This window comes from Diceros bicornis, chromosome 2 (assembly GCF_020826845.1).
Source record: "Diceros bicornis minor isolate mBicDic1 chromosome 2, mDicBic1.mat.cur, whole genome shotgun sequence".
Lineage (NCBI taxonomy): Eukaryota > Metazoa > Chordata > Mammalia > Perissodactyla > Rhinocerotidae > Diceros > Diceros bicornis.
In genome coordinates, this window is record NC_080741.1 from 41,829,413 (window position 1) to 41,846,045 (window position 16,633).

Sequence of the window (16,633 nt, forward strand, 5' to 3'; positions counted from 1 at the left end):
AAATCAGTGTTCATCTCCTTCTGCAGTCAGGGTAGTCTCCTCACCACTCTCATTTCTGCCCCTGCCATCTGCTGTGAGCCTTCACCAGTACTGATTCAAATCCCCCCAGCCTGCAGATGTCCCATCCTTTCCAGTAAACCCCTTCATATAGCACTTTTGTGTCACACATGGTGCCTAGCCCAGATCTTGTTGCTTTCTCTAACTCAAGGCATAAAAATTAAGCATTTGCCCTGGAAACCTAGGCTGTCATCAGTAATAAAACTGTGCTGAAACAAAACTTCTATTTATATATCTGTTATCTGGAAGCCTCAACTGTTTGATGAAATTCTACTCTGAATTCAGTTGTCAATTTTAAAACGTTACAGCGATGTGTCACATTAATTGAAGAATCTAGACATATCTATAATTTTTAATATATTTCATCCTCTAATATAAACTAATGACATCCTTTTGATTTCTCTGTTAATTTCAGCAAGATCCGTATATAGCATCTATGGAACACCATACTGATTGGGTAAATGACATTGTGCTCTGTTGTAATGGGAAAACATGTAAGTATTTCTTTGGATTATTGGGCTTCTGGAAGTTTTTAATTCAATTCAATATATTTTTCATTCTTTATGTAAGCTTTTTATTGAAGTATAGCATACATACAGAAAAGCACACACGCCTTGAGAGTACAGCTCAATACACTTTTACAAGGTGAACACCCATATCAAGAAACAGATTATCAGAAGCCCCTTTGTGCCACCCTTCAGTCATTACCCCTTGCCCTAAGGTAACTGCTTTCCTGTCTCCTAACCACTATAGGTTAGTTTTGACTGCATTCATCTGTATTAAATAGACTTACACAATGTATATTATTCTGATGATTGCGAGAGGTGGGAAGTGGGGGTTGGACAAAATGGGTAAAGGGAGTCAAAAGGTACAAACTCCAGTTATAAAATAAGTAAGTCCTGGGGATGTAATGTACAGCATGGTGACTATAGTTAATAATACTGTATTGTATATTTGAAAGTTGCTAAGAGAGTAGACCATAAAGGGTTTCACCACGAGAAAAAAAATTCTGTAACTATATATGGTGACGGATGTTAACTAGACTTATTGTGGTAATCATTTTGCAATATATACAAATATCGAATCATTATGTTGTACACCTGACACTAATATAATGTTGTATGTCAATTATATCTCAATAAAAAATAAGTAAAATAAAGGCTAAAAAAATAGGTATTATTCTTTTAGCCTTATTAATATCCCCTTTTGTTCTTATTATAACGAGATCTGTTTCTTGGTTTTGCAGTCTGTTAGAGTAATTTTTCTCAATCAGATTAGTTGCACCTTCAACTGGAACATTAAAAAAGTTTGCCCTGCCTATTTAAAAAAATATTTGAGACAAAATATGATAGGTTCTAGAAAGAGCTTTTAGATATATATATGTGTGTGTGTGTGTGTGTATGAACATTAACAGATGTTTGAATTAATTTTAGCAATATTATAAATATTCAAGTATGTATATGTGATTGAACATTAGTTTGAAACAATGTTACACTGTTTTAAGATAAGTCTTTAAAATGGTGATAAGTCACACTACTAAGGGGTTTGTTAATTCTTTGCCTCTTCTAGTAATATCTGCTTCTTCTGACACAACAGTAAAAGTATGGAATGCACATAAGGGATTTTGCATGTCAACATTAAGGACACATAAGGTAAAACAACTTACGTAATTTTCGGTGTCTTTAGTGCAATATTAGGATCTCACTACTTTATGTGGCTCATTTTCTTATTGATCTACAGGGTAGATCACAGCATGTGTGTTCTGTTATAGGATTATGTAAAGGCCTTAGCATATGCCAAGGATAAAGAACTGGTCGCATCGGCTGGGTTGGACAGACAAATATTCCTTTGGGATGTGAATACTCTAACAGCATTGACTGCCTCCAATAACACTGTCACAAGTAAGATGTTTGAAAAAAATTTCTTTGAAAGTGACCCAAGTTGACATAAATAAGGAATGGTTTATAAAACATCTTTGATAGATTTGTATCGAGATAGTGGTTTGTATTTTGAGAATCCTTTTACCTACAGTGTTCTGTTCCCCAAAAGTTTGATTAAACAACAAGGAGTTAGTTCCTCACTGTGGTCTAAAAATGGTAACTTCTCCAGGAATAACCTGGTTATTTTTGTTAATGTGCATGTCTTACCTCGCTAGCTAAAGTCTAAGTTCCTGCAGGGCAGAGAGTCTGTCTTATTACTGCTTTGCACCTCTCACAGCATTCCCTGGCCCAAAGCCATCCTCAGCAGGTATTATTGATGGAGGCAGTGATTACCTGACAAAGTAGGCAGTTTTTGACTTTTAAAAGGGTTAGTATAATTAAGAGCCTTTGAATTAATGGCCATGATGGAACATAAATACCCAAAGGAAAGAAAGAAAAAGTTTTCAGTGCCAATTTTGTGGGACCCTTTCAGAGCAACCTTAAAGAATCCAGGCAATTCCAGAAGAGTTCAGGGGGGCTAGCGTGCTTCTAGAGGCAATTCAGAGATGTTCACAGCAGGTTAATAGCATGGATGCTTCATCAGCTGAGAGATCTCAGATTACCAGATCAGATCCATACAAGTCTCACACGTGGCCCAACCTACTAGAGTCCTCTAGGCCAGGTGTCAGAAGGGACTCTTAGGAACACATTTTTGGCTAAGCCTGGCCCAGAAGGTCTGTGTTCAAGACATGGGCCTAAACTCTCTAGATCCCTACATTGTAGGTCCAGTTTGTCATGACTCTGTGGAATACTCACATTGACATAGGTAAAACAGTTCGAATATAACCTAGTATGTGCCAAGAAGGGCAAATTGGGAGACTGGTGTTTATAATTTCTTGAATAATTTTTTGCCCTGTTTCCCAGGAAATATGTGAAGGTCTAATCACTATTCTCCCCTTGTTCTCCTTGATTTTTCACCTGTATGCTGTCTCAGTGATTCAGCAGTTGGTCCCTGCTGGGAGCTATCATGATACATCACATAGCTCTCTCTAGGTGTAAGACCTGCCTCAAAGAGACACTAACAAAAGGGAACAAAGCAAAAAAAGCAGGACCTTCACAAGGTCAGAGACCAGGCTTAGTGGCTATAGATTCTGCAACAGATATGTCTTGCTTAGAATTGTTTAGAGAGAATATCACATAAGTTTTTTTATGACTATAGAAATAATACTAATAGCTAACATTTATTGAGCGCTTACTACAAGCAGTTACTTTTCTAAATATTTGACGTTTTAATTCCTTTACTCATAACTTCTCAGTATCTTTGTTTATATTTATTCTTTATTGTAAAATTTGGATCATACTATATAGATAGTTTTATATGCAACTTTTTCCACTTCAGTGATACTGAGTTCTAAATCAAAGGGCATGAGGGGCCGACTTGGTGGTGCAGCGGTTAAGTGCGCATGCTCCGTTGTGGCAGCCTGGGGTTCGCAGGTTTGGATCTCGGGCATGCACCGACGCACTGCTTGTCAAGCCATGCTGTGGCGGTGTCCCATATGAAGTAGAGGAAGATGGGCATGGATGTTAGCCCAGGGCCAATCTTCCTCAGCAAAAAGAGGAGGATTGGCGTCAGATGTTAGCTCAGGGCTAATCTTCCTCACAAAAAAAAAAAAAAGGGAATGAACATGATTCTTGCCACACGTTGCCTAATTTCCTTCCGGAAGAGTTGTATCAAATTATCCTCCCACAAGTAATGTATGAGAGTGCCATTTTACTGTATTTTTTGAGTATTAACTTTTACCTTGTTTTTTATCTGATGTGTTACATGAAAATAGTATTTTTGTTTTGATTTATGTTTCCTTGAAAATAGCGAGTTTGGACGTATTTTTCATATTTATTGGCACATGTATATCTCTGAAAATAGATTACTTATGTGGATCATTTTTAAATGGCAGTGCAGTTCAATGTAGCAAATGTTTGTTGGGTACTTGTGTATACTCAAATCCAGAAAAGAGGTCAATTTTGTTAACAATATTATTTAGAATTATCTCCATTATAGGTAGATTCCTTTTTCTTAGAGCACTCATAAAGATAAGATTTTCTGAGTCAAATTATTAAACTTGTAATTTTTGCTGACTAGCTACTAAACAGCTGATAATTTTGTTAACATTTAGTTCCATTTATCCTTAATAGCTTCTTCTTTAAGTGGGAACAAAGATTCCATTTATAGCCTGGCAATGAATCAACTGGGAACAATCATTGTATCAGGGTCCACTGAGAAGGTAAGGGGGAACTTAAAGGGTATATTTTAAGGCTAAAAAACAAAGAAACCAAAATCATTTGATTTGTGTAATTACTAAATATATATAGACAGTGGTTTTGCCTGGTGGATGCTAAGAGAAAGGTTTTATTTGAACAAATAAAAGAGTATAACTATATAATTACTGTCATGTGTGTGGTAATGGGAGTGGCGGGATGGGGTGGATGGGCTGGGGGAGGCCTGTGCATTTTTTGACATTAGAAAGCCCTCCTCATATTTGAAAAGATTGGCGGCCTTAGGCAGAGTCCGTGGACAGAAGCAGCATTTCCTTCTCAGAATTTAATGGTTGTCATTTGACTTGTAAAGGTCATCTATTACTTAAATTTTATGTTGTGTATACTCAGTTTGTGTAATATTTTGTTAAAATTCACAGGTTTTAAGGGTGTGGGATCCAAGAACATGTGCAAAACTAATGAAGCTTAAAGGGCACACAGATAATGTAAAAGCATTGCTGTTGAACAGAGATGGCACACAGGTACGCGGTTTCATTTGGACGTTTACCTAATGACTTTGTCAAAAATTTCATACAGCAGAAATTTCCCCTCTTTGTATACTGTTGCATAAGTTGATTTGAACCAAAAGCCACACATATTATAAACTTGTCTAATTTTAAATCTTTAAAATACTCAATTGCACATATAATAATCCACATTTTTTAATTATTCTGTTTGAATCACTTTTAAGTAAAGACTAAATAAGGAATTTCCTCAGAATAATTTTAATGCAGGTAAGTATGTGCAGTTGTAAGTATAGGCTAAAATATTACCTTGTATAAAGCAGACGGAAGCTTTGGTATTGAATGCTTTCTGCCAGTGTATTCAGTGAAAAATTTCCTCAGTGGGTCTGACTTCAGGGCAGATCTTACCAGTTGACTATGTAGATACAGTCTATAAGGTTAGTTATCTAACATAGTACTGAGAGTCAACATTTTAAAGAAAAACATTCTGGTAATGTTTGAGCAAGTACCAGTACTCTGTTGGCTATATAATTTGTGAATTATAAATCACAGTTCTATTTGTGCTGTAGCAGTGGAAAAATGATTTTTCATCAATGTAGATAATAAAAAACAAAAACTGAGCACCGTTTTGTATTAAGACATACCTCTACCACATACCCCTGCCTTCCCCAGCCATTTTTTCAGAGGGCAGGGATAAGTTCAGAGCTAATTGGAATTGATTGTGATGAGATTGGAAAAGGGAGTGTAGGAAGATGATGAGATGAGAAACACCATCAGTCTGTTACTCTCGTGGAAATTGCCTCGCATATGAATTAGAGAAACCTTTGTCTCCAGAGGTAAAGAAGGCTTAAAAAACTAGCCAAAGGAAGGAAATCATTTTTCAGAACCAAGTGAAGAGAGGCTTGAAGATGCCCATAGAGGTCTTTGGAGATGTGGAAGGATCTCGATGTTAATATACTGTGTGGACTTCTCTAGTTCTTAGTTTGCTCATCTGCAAAGTGAGAATCATAATATTTAGTTTGTATAGTTGGTGAGAAGATTAGAAGTAATAAGTATATTCTTTTCTGTAAGCCATGGCATTTTCTAGAGCTCTTGAGTTCCTTTGCAGCCCCACTTTCGTGTGAGTCTGAGAGGCCAGTGTAGTCAGCTCCTCAGTTTTGCAGTGTAGCTACAAGGCTGCACATGAGATGGTCGCCCGTGCCTTGTTCTGTTAGCTTTATCCAGGAGTGGCCTGGATCATATGGTCTCCATGGGCCTGCCCTTAAGTAGGGGGTCTCGACTGGTTGGTTTCCAGAAGGAGGCTATGGGCCTGGAAGACTTTCTAAAGCTCCCCCTGTCTACTACATTCCATGCCTTGTTTATGTATTCCTATATATACAATTCTAAATGTGCTTTTACCTAAGATGATTTAAATAGCACATGTAGTTACAAATGCATTTCACCTGAAGTCAGCTACACTTACTGTAAGCAGAGGCAATGATGTAGCGCAACTTTAAAAGCTGCCTGTCAGCCTTATAGTGTGTAATTAAGTAGATCTCATTCCTCCTCTAGTTCTCCCTCCATCCATTTTCCTTATTGGCAACTATAGACTAAATGTAAATTTAACCACCAACAGCACAGTGTATTTACATTAGGGAACTGATCAACAAAACAACTATAATAACTACTCATTTGGAAAAAAGAGGAGGAAAAAAGAACCTTTACTTACTGATTCTCAAACTCTTGCAATATGAAAGAGATAGTTACCAGTTACTGGACCAGAGTATATATTGCATCCTGCAGAGTTGTCCTGCAAACTTCTAATGTAGGGTCTCTGGTGGCATTGTAAGTCAGGGACTTGTGGTAAGATATGTATAACAGGCCAGTGAATCCCATGAATGTCAGCCTATTGCCTCACTTCCTTTGTTACAGAGTAGGATCCTTATTTAGCACGTCTTACTATTTGAGGTCTGTCACCTTTGCAGTTGTTTTGATTTGTGCTAACCTTACTGGGCCAAACCACCTGACTTTTCATTCCTTGTACTTGCTCAGGCAGTTGCTTGAGGAGCTGGGACAACCTGCCATGTTGGTTTGAGTCAGTCATGACCTTATGTGTCACTCACAGGGTTTTCCTGGTAATACAAGTCATGCGGAATCTAGCTTACGGGTCCAGGGGTCTCTGAGCATTAGGCCACTCCTTGCCCCTGACTTACCTTGCCCACTAGACTGTTCTCTATTGCAGTTGAAATTGTGTATGAGTGACCATCCCAGAAACACTTGTGTTGGTCAACAGCAGCCTGGTCCCAATACACTGGCACCTCTCATATCTATTGGCAAAAACACGTAGCACCTGATCAGGGCTATAGAATCTATGTTCCTAAGTCTAATTTAGCAGAACCATTTGGGGCCTCCTGCCCTAGTCCCAGGAGTCACCTCGTAATGAGGGGGTCTTCATGTTTATCCAGTGGAAGGGAGGGGGAAATGTTTTGATGACTCTTCTAGCTCCTACAAGATATCAGACACTAGAATTCCTGTAAAATAGGCATACCCCTCAACCATATTACCAAACACTGCAAAGAACTTTGCCAACATTGTACTTTGAGAGTGATTGCTGCTATTTGGGGGCCTGCTTTTTAGCAGTCGTACAATATTGACTACCATCAAAGATTATTTTGTGTTCTATATCAGGGTTGATAAACCTCTGTTTCCTCACCTGCTTTCAGCTGTGCACTCTGGGTCTGGGACTTCTCTCTTCCTGTTGCAAGTTGCCCAGGCTATGAGGACTTTCAGCCCATCATCTTCGCCTTCCTTATTGTCAGGTTGCCAGACCTTACTCCCTGTGGATACATGGTCTAGAATCTGAGTGATCAAAGCTTTGCTAACAACTTTGCCCCCTTAGGGTAGCATCTCTTCCTGGAATGGGGAATCCCTGCTTGCCCTCTCCCCACCAGACTGCCACAGTTCTTCCACACACATGTTGAAGGTCTGCTTATAATCTTCCTCCTGAGCTTCTTTATTGGTTAGTCTCTTGGTTCCCTTATGAATTAGTTGGAATAGGTGATTAAAACACAGATGCTCCTGGCAGCTTCTGGGGGAGTCTCATAGTGTGTTCATTTAATTAAACATGTCCAGAGTTCTAAAGGCCCCTTCAAGTCGCAGGCATGCTAGTAAATCCTTAATGTTGCTGAAGGCCTTATATGTTCACACACTTTCCGAATCTCCAAGCCCACAACTATCTTCTCTTCTTTGAGGCTCTTTGCCTACTTAATTTCATATACCAGCACCAGCAGTTGCTTTCTCCTTGGGGTCATTTTTTCCCCCAAAGAAACAAGTTTTTATCCTTTTCTGTAAGTCACCACAGTAACTGGTAGAGAACACCAGGCATGCTGAATGCAAATGTGGGGTGGCTGATTCAGCTGGTTTTTGTCAGACTCACAGTGTGCTCAGCCCTAATTTGTGTGCCAACAACTTCCATGTAGTTGACGCTCCTGAGCCTTTAGAAATTGTCAGAGTTGCTAATGTTAACTCTGAATGCTGAGGGCCCACATTTTATATGAATAGATCTTGAACTTGAGGCCCATATGGGAAGTATTCAAGGTCACAGAGAGTGAGTGTTAAGCCTGGGACTAGATTTTGATTGTGATTCCTGTCAGTAGAATCCAAGAGACCTGGCAGGCTATCAGGAATCCAGAGCCATGAGGGAAAGAACGAGACAGAGGTGTGACCCAGGGCTCCAAAAGGCTTGATAGCCTAGTATAGTGCTTGTCAAACTTAGCATACCAGAATGACCTGGAGAGGCTGTCAAAACAAAGATTGCGAGGCCCCACCAGGGTTTATGCCTCATTAGGTCTGGAATGGGACTCAGAAATTTACATTTCTAATAAGTTGAAATTATTAGAACACCTGCTGATGTTGCAGGTGCCCAGGTAGAGAAGACAAAGGCAGTTTTGCTCAGAGTTTTCCCCTGCTTAAGCATGTACCGTTACCTTTGGTCATTTCAGCCTGTGGTGCATGCATGTCAGAAGTCCTTATGAGAGGCAGAAATACTGGTTGTTAGAGGTGACTGTTTGACAGTGTGGAGTCAGGAGAGAAGCCAAGTGCAAATCACAGGAAAGCAAGAACTTTGTGACAAGTTTCTAACTTTAACTTTCTTTGTTCCCAGTGCCTTTCTGGCAGTTCTGATGGGACAATTCGCCTTTGGTCTCTTGGCCAGCAGAGATGTATAGCCACATACCGAGTCCATGATGAAGGTGTTTGGGCTCTGCAAGTCAATGATGCCTTCACCCACGTCTATTCCGGAGGAAGGGACAGGAAGATTTATTGTACAGATCTAAGAAACCCTGACATTCGGGTGCTCATTTGTGAAGAAAAAGCACCAGTTCTCAAGGTGTGTCATATATTTTAGTTTTATAATTAAGATATTTACATGTGCTAGCCAAATACAGCAAGATCTATATTAAAACGTGAATCAACTGTGGGGTTGTAAAAAAAGATATTTTAACATTTTTGTTAGTCACCTGTAGAAGAAATTGTGACTTTTGGGGTACATTAGGGACCCATGGCTTTCCCACTGGCAAATTCTAGTGAGATTGCCCCATATTGCTCCTGGCTTTTCTAACCTGTCCTCAGAGGAGGAATATGAGGAGTTCAGGTATCTGTGAGCAGACAGCAAAGCAGAAATGTATACATTGCCTCAAGAGGGAGGGTGTGGAAGAGTGCTCCTGAAGAAGAGGGCACGAGCTGGTTCATACTCCAAACCATTACTTCCTCAAAACAGTGCCAACAATCAGGATCTGGTATGTGGATAAAAGGACACTTGAGGGGCCATCCATATTGACACCTGCTAAAAGTGAAGCCTAGACTAAAAAATGTCCAGTTATTATATGACAAAATGTTCAGCCTCACTAATAATCATAGACTTGCATGTTAAAACAACAGTGAGGAAATTTCCAGATTTAAAATGGAGGCATAAAGACAGCACTACCCCCTCTTCTCAGAAATCATCTGAAAACAACGAGGAAAGCAAGAAACAGAACTGCAAATACTCATCATCTACGAATCTAAGTGCCATCTGACCCAGACCATGGGATAGGAGGAGGGGCTGCAAAGGGGAATAGAGGTCCAATGAGACAGTTGAGAGGATGCCTGTGGTCTAAGAGCTCCCGCAAAACTGGCCGAGTATAGTTCTTTAAAATAGATGGCACACCCTAATGAACAAAACCAATAATCCTTTAGAGAAGCAAAAGTGTTGAGACTGAAATATAGACACAGAATGTGTGCAGGAAGCAGGCTGATGGGGAAAGACAAGCATGGAGGAGAAACATTCTGCATTGTGAGTCCTGCAGCTGCCAGGATCTCTTCGCTGTGGAGAAAAAGATGAAAAGAACTTAGTGCAGACATAACGGTGTGTTATAAGGAACATCACTTTGAACTGAAGAGGATTCCTGCTTGCTAGTCCAGCCCTGTCCCCACGACTCCAAACCTGCAATTTCCTGGTACAGGAAGAATGGTGGACGAATGAAGAGTGATTGCATTTGCATAATATATACATGGGTATACGTCTGTTTTTATATGTGTAGTATTTTAAAAATACAGAGGACGCACAGTAAACTGTTCACAAATGTGCTGTCCTTAGGCGAGGGCCCTGAATTACATGGATACTTTTCACTTTTGCTATGTTGTTAGAATGTTTTTTTGCTGCAACCACTTTCAAAGAAAAAAGAAAGGTATTTCCTTGTTATTGAGAAAAAACATGAAAACAAAAGAGTAGCGAAAAAAAAATTTATGGTAAGTCATCCTTTTGAATGTACCCATTTAGATTCCTTAAATTAACACTTAAAACTTTGTCACTGTTTTTGATGAGAAGTTACCTGTATTACACTTTTATAGAGCGTGTATTCCTTTAGCAAAGAGACTCCCTCATTCTTCTGTGTATCCCTAGCTTTTAACACGTGCCTGATATAATCAACACACAAATGTTGAATGAAGGAGTTGATATTTAATAATGTGTAGCTGGTCCTGGCAGTTCAGAAGAGTCGACATTCCATAAAGCAATATTTTTGGGCTTTATTTTCAGATGGAGCTTGATAGATCAGCTGATCCCCCTCCTGCAATCTGGGTTGCAACAACTAAGTCTACAGTAAATAAATGGGTAAGTGAGCCACTGTTTACCTGGCAAAGGTTTATAAATGTGTGGTTTGTTATCAGAGACCTGCCAGATACCAGGAGCAAATGTTCGCTATGAACCTGACTCTCAGCATGCTTTTGGACAGTGGCAATAATCTGGAAGCCGCTATGAATGCAAATGTGATCCTAGGATTTTACTAAAATTAAGGTGATAGTCAAAATGAAGCTTCTGGCTTCTACTTCTTTGTCAGGAGCCGAGATATGCATTTGATGTGCTTAGAATAGGCACTGTTGCCTGATAAAACCAGTAAATATTAGTACAGCTTCTGACCTCATGAAGCTGCATTTGAAAATAGGCAGCCCAGGGACCAACACAGCAGGAGAAACTCGTCAGGATTCTGTTTTTCTAAACCAGAGAAAGCAGAAAATTGTGCTTTGGAATTCATTTCCTTTTTCTTCATAGCATGAAGAACAGGGATAGAAATGGAGGATAAGCAGAGAGAAGTCATCAAAAGTACTATTAATCTTAAATCTTAATTAAAGAAGATTTAAATTTTCTTACTTACCAGACTATTTGTGAATAATAAAACAAAAGTGATTGTGTTTATTCCTGTTTATATGCAGGTCAAGTAGTCTTTCTCTATACTTGTAAAAAATGTTATATATCTTGTCTAAATTTCATTGTGACAATTTGAGAGCAACATAGCTTTACCTGCAGGAGTGCCTAGTGTTCTCTCCAAAAAGACAATATCCCCTTCTTAATTTTTGTTTTGTTTTGTTTTTAATCGTGGTAGATAATTGTACTTTGTGATTAAGTAATTTTTGGTTGATGTTATTATTGTTGGGTTTTTCTCGTCTGTTTGTTCTTTGTTTTTCTTGCCACTTTTAACAGATTGGCAAAGCTTATAAAGCATAAAATGATTAAATAATGAATTTTGTTCCTTTAGACATTGAAGGGAATTCATAATTTTAGAGCCTCTGGAGATTATGACAATGACTGTACAAATCCTATAACACCCCTTTGTACACAACCTGACCAGGTTATTAAAGGTGAGTAAGGAAATTGAAAGGTATCCTATCTTTTGTTGAGGTTAATTATAGTTACTAAGTGATTGACAAAAATAAAGGGAATGACCTTCCTTTAAATGTAATTCTGAATGTCAACAAAAGACTGTCTATTGGTTTATTTTTAATAAAAGAAAAACATTTAAGACATGCTATTTAGTGACTTTAAAAAGTGGGCTTTCTTGAGTTAATGTTTTTGCCCAGCATCAGAATAGTCATGGTCTTGATAAAGCCAATAGCCATTTTGTAAAATATATAGAGTTTAATGTTGTCTTTTGGCACGAATGACAAAAGGTCAGATCTGGTCCTCGAATTCTACATATTACATCTGGGAGTGGCAACTCTAATGTCAGAGTTTGAGATTAGAATATTGAGTGGTGCCTTCATCTGTAGTTAGATGTCCATGCTATTACCTTTAAAATAGAATGTCCATTCAGGAGACATAAAAGAGAAGGAATTTAAGAAGCAGAAGTTAATGAGAGATGGGACTAATTCAGAGATTTCTTGCCATCATTTGAACTTTTCCAAATTTTCCAGTGGGTAAAACTGTTTGCCCTTAACAATTTTCCACTAGTAGCCCCTTGAAATGAGGAGTCTTTTAACCCATAATCTATCATTAAAATCAGATAGTTTTTCTTTGATTGGCCTTAAATTGCCTTAGATATAATTATATAGTCTTCTGATTTGCCTTCTCCTTTCTGGGGGTGCTAGTATGACTTATGTTCTGTTACATGACAGTTAACAGTTTATTGCTGTACTGTGAATTTAAACTTAGAAAGATTGTTTTGCTAATTGTGTGGGTTTTTTTTCCTTTAGGGGGTGCTAGTATTATTCAGTGCCACATTCTTAATGATAAGAGACATATATTAACCAAAGATACTAATAATAATGTGGCATATTGGGATGTATTGAAGGTGAGTATCTTTTTGTATTAAATATAGGTTATTGGATCATGTATCCCTTTTATTTTTTATTGTAAAATATATATGTGTGTATATATATAAAGTAACCAAGATAAATGTATAAATTAAGACTTAATTGCAATAATACCTTATTTTGGGGGTGGATACTTTCTTATATGAATATTAGGTAAAGCCATAGTTTATCTTTTTAAGCACCTAAAATTTGAATGGAACAATTTTCTCTGTTTAGTATGTTACAAACTGTGTTATATGCTGCCGTACCTTAAAATAAATACATCAGTGTTCCTCATTCTTGACCCTATTGACATTTTTGGCCAGATAAGTCTTTGTTGGGGAGCAGGGGAGAGGGACCTGTCCTGTGCATTGTAGGATGTTTAGCAGCATCTCTAGCTTCTACCCACTAGATGCCAGTAACCACGTTCTCCCCACCCCCACCCACCCCACTTCAGTTGGGACAGCCAAAAATGTCTCCAGACATGCCAAATGTTTAGGTGGAGGAAGAAGGATGCAAAAATCACCCTAGGTTGAGAACCACTGGAGTGTATGAAATAAGTTTGGCCTTTTCTTAGGATTTACAGCCATCTCTGTGAGCATCGGTTACAACTCTGGGTCATGTTGCAGTGACTCCCTCTGGGATAGTTGAGATGTATTAAGTTGTTCAACCACATTCTAAATAGTACTGAAGAATTTATAGGCAGACTGAAAAGTTGCTTTTAGAGTTCTGACAAATGTTCCTTCTTAGTGTTATTGGTATATTTGAATGAATATTACGTGCAAAGGACTGGGTTGAGGGTCATAGTGACAGAAAAGTCTGTACCATGATCCCTTCTGGGAGGAGGGACAAGAGTGGGGGAATGTGAAAGCCTTATAGGTAAAGAATAAACAGATCACAGGATAGCTATGGTCAAGGGCAATTACTTACAACTGGAGAAGTCAGGAGAGCTTCATGGTGGAGAAATCATTTGAACAGGGGCTTACAGGATTCCAGCAGATGAATAGTGGGAGGGGCATTTTAGGAAGAGGCAATGAGTGACACAGGCACAGAAAAGTGAAGGTACATACTATTCAGGGCAAGGTGAGCAGTTTTGTGTAATTGGAGACTAGAGTGAGTATAAGGGAGGAGTAGGGGTGTAAGAGTGAAAGATGAGAGTCAAGTCATTTCCCGAAGAGTCTTGAATTGCAGGCCCCAGAGTTGGCCTTTCTTTGGTACTCCCTAAAGAATCTTGATCTTAGATGGTTTTAGAGCAGGAAAATCCCATGTTCAGAGCAGTAGTAGTATGTGTAATGAGAAAGAAGCTGTAAGACAGTTGACTTAAGAATAATGATTTGGAGATCTAATGGAAGAGACAGATGTTGGGTATATTATAAAGGGAGAATTGAAAAGATCTGGTGTTTCTGTTAGGTTCCTGGTTATAAGGAACAGAGATTCACTTAAGTTAACTTCTGGATCTAAAGAATAGGATAAACAAGTTTCTTTTCTGGGAAAAAGAGACGGTCTCTGAATAGAAATCTTGGCCTAACACTTTTCCCTCCCTGTGGGGCAGCTGTGTGGGAAGTCACATTACAAAACAGTTGCTTGGTGAGTGTGGCTTCAGAACAAGAGGCCTTAGTTGAGTGGAAAATTTAATTACAGGAGGCTCCAAAAGTCTGATTGATTTTTCTTTTCAATAGAGATATGCTTATCAGGGGACTAGAAACACAACGTTTATTTCAGAAAAGGGTTTCGTGGAGATGGGGAGGATCCAGAGCAGCCCTAAGGACCTCATCAGCAGTAACTTGGGTACTCCACTGCTGATGTGGCCCTAGCTCTGCTCTGTGGCTCAGCTTCACCTTATGCTTCCCAGCACTTGATGCTCTCCAGAATATCTAATAAAGTCTAATCAGGCTGGCTACTCTTTGAGGGTTGACTTACTGATTTTCTGCCTATGAGTCTCATGTCTCCTCTCTCTCTCTTTTTTTTTTTTTGAGGAAGATTGGCCCTGAGCTAACATCTGTTGCCAATCTTGCTCCTTTTTTCTCCCCAAAGCCCCAGTAGATAGTTGTACATAAGACATAGTATGTCATAGTTGTACATCCTTCTAGTTGCTCTATGTGGGATGCAGCCTCAGCATGGCTTGATAAGCGGTGCTTAGATCTGCGCCCAGGATCCGAAGCAGTGAACCATGGACCGCCAAAGCAGAGTGCGCGGACTTAACTGCTATGCCACCAGGTCGGCCCCTGATGTCCATTCTTGGTCTAATTAGCTGAAGCCTTAATAAAGTCCTGTTCTCTGAATGGGAGTTAGTTCTGCATAGATGGGACACTGAGCTGGCATGCACCATAATTGGCATTTTTGTGTCCCTAGCAGCTTCTCATATCCAGACACTAGATCTTGAAGTTTCAAGATCAAGTGATCGAGTATAAAGGGCATGACATTAAGTGGAGGTGGGAAAGTCAGGAGCACTTAAGAACATAGGCTCAGAGTTGAATAGAGCTACATTCTAATCTTAACTTTGCCAGCTGTTAACCAAGTGATGTCTAGAATATGCTGAACCTCTCTAAACCTCTGTCTTTATTCCTAAAATGTGGGTGGTAACTATTTCTTGGTGATGTTAAGGAGATGTTCAAGAAATATTTATCATAGTTGCTGGCACATAATAGGAGACTATTGCACTAATACAGGTGAAATAGCATCATCAGATATTTATCTGGAGTAGTGTGGGAACAAGTGGAATGAAAACAAATAGAATGATTAGATATTTAGGCCTGTGGGTAAGAGTGATGCTTGAATGAAAGGGAGTATGAAGGAAAGGAAGGAGCAGAGATGAACCCTAGATTTCTGGGTTAGATAGTTTGGTGAGTGAAAGTGATATAGGGGACGTAAGAGGAAAAATGCGTTGTTAGGGGAAAGGGACATGCTGAGAAAGACAACGAATTTGAGTTTATATGGGGTATCTTGGTGGAGGTGTCTGCTGGGCAGACAGCTGTACAACCTATTGCACAGATGAAAGAACTGGACTAGAGAAATAGGTTGTGCAGTCATCAGCTCATGGATTACAGTTGAAGCCATGGGAAGTGTCAAAGTTTCCAAGGGATACATCTATACTGAAAAGAAAAGAAACCAAGTCATCACTCTTTCAGGAACTGTTAGAGAAAGAGGAAGCCGGGCCGGCCCGGTGGCTTAGCGGTTCAGTGCGCACGCTCCGCTACTGGCGGCCCGGGTTCGGATCCCGGGTGCTCACCGACGCACCGCTTCTCCGGCCATGCTGAGGCCGCATCCCACAGACAGCAACTAGAAGGATGTGCAACTATGACATACAACTATCTACTGGGGCTTTGGGGAAGAAAAAAAAGGAGGAGGATTGGCAATAGATGTTAGCTGAGAGCCGGTCTTCCTCAGCAAAAAGAGGAGGATTGGCACGGATGTTAGCTCAGGGCTGATTTCCCTCACAAAAAAAAACAGAAAGAAAAAGAAAAAGAGGAAGCCACAAAGGTGTATAATAAAAAAGGGTAAGAAAACCAAGAGCTGATGACAGCTCAAGAACTAATTAAGCATTTTCAGAAAGGAGCTTGTGGTTAGCAGCACTGCCCTGCTGAGAGTTCATGTAAGGTATGGAATACAGTGTGCACATGGATTTAACCAATAAAGAGGATGGTGTCTGGGGAGAACAGTTTCTAGGGAGTCCTAAGGGCAAAAGCAAGATAGAGTGAGTTGAGTAGTGATTGGGAGGTGAAGAGACAGAGAATTTGAGTGGAGACCATCTTTGATGAAATTTGGCTTTGGTGAGGTGGGCAAGAAGAGGCCGTA

General features: G+C 39.5%; 1 protein-coding gene across 3 annotated transcripts in view; it reads left to right on the forward strand.

Moving 5' to 3' along the window:
* The first annotated feature begins 472 nt into the window (after positions 1–472).
* Positions 473–16,633, forward strand: part of WDR48 (WD repeat domain 48) — a 30,611-nt gene continuing 14,450 nt past the window's right edge. The window contains exons 1-10 of one of the 3 annotated variants that reach the window (XM_058555449.1): positions 473–551; positions 1,627–1,709; positions 1,829–1,958; positions 2,040–2,153; positions 4,170–4,258; positions 4,670–4,771; positions 8,895–9,119; positions 10,809–10,883; positions 11,806–11,908; positions 12,740–12,837. In XM_058555449.1, the coding sequence (XP_058411432.1) occupies positions 494–551; positions 1,627–1,709; positions 1,829–1,958; positions 2,040–2,153; positions 4,170–4,258; positions 4,670–4,771; positions 8,895–9,119; positions 10,809–10,883; positions 11,806–11,908; positions 12,740–12,837 (1,077 nt within the window). In that variant the 5' untranslated portion in view covers positions 473–493. Of the gene's footprint in view, positions 552–1,626; positions 1,710–1,828; positions 1,959–2,039; positions 2,154–4,169; positions 4,259–4,649; positions 4,772–8,894; positions 9,120–10,808; positions 10,884–11,805; positions 11,909–12,739; positions 12,838–16,633 lie in introns of those variants that run through there. The other 2 variants (XM_058555452.1, XM_058555446.1) reach the window with 2 other exon arrangements.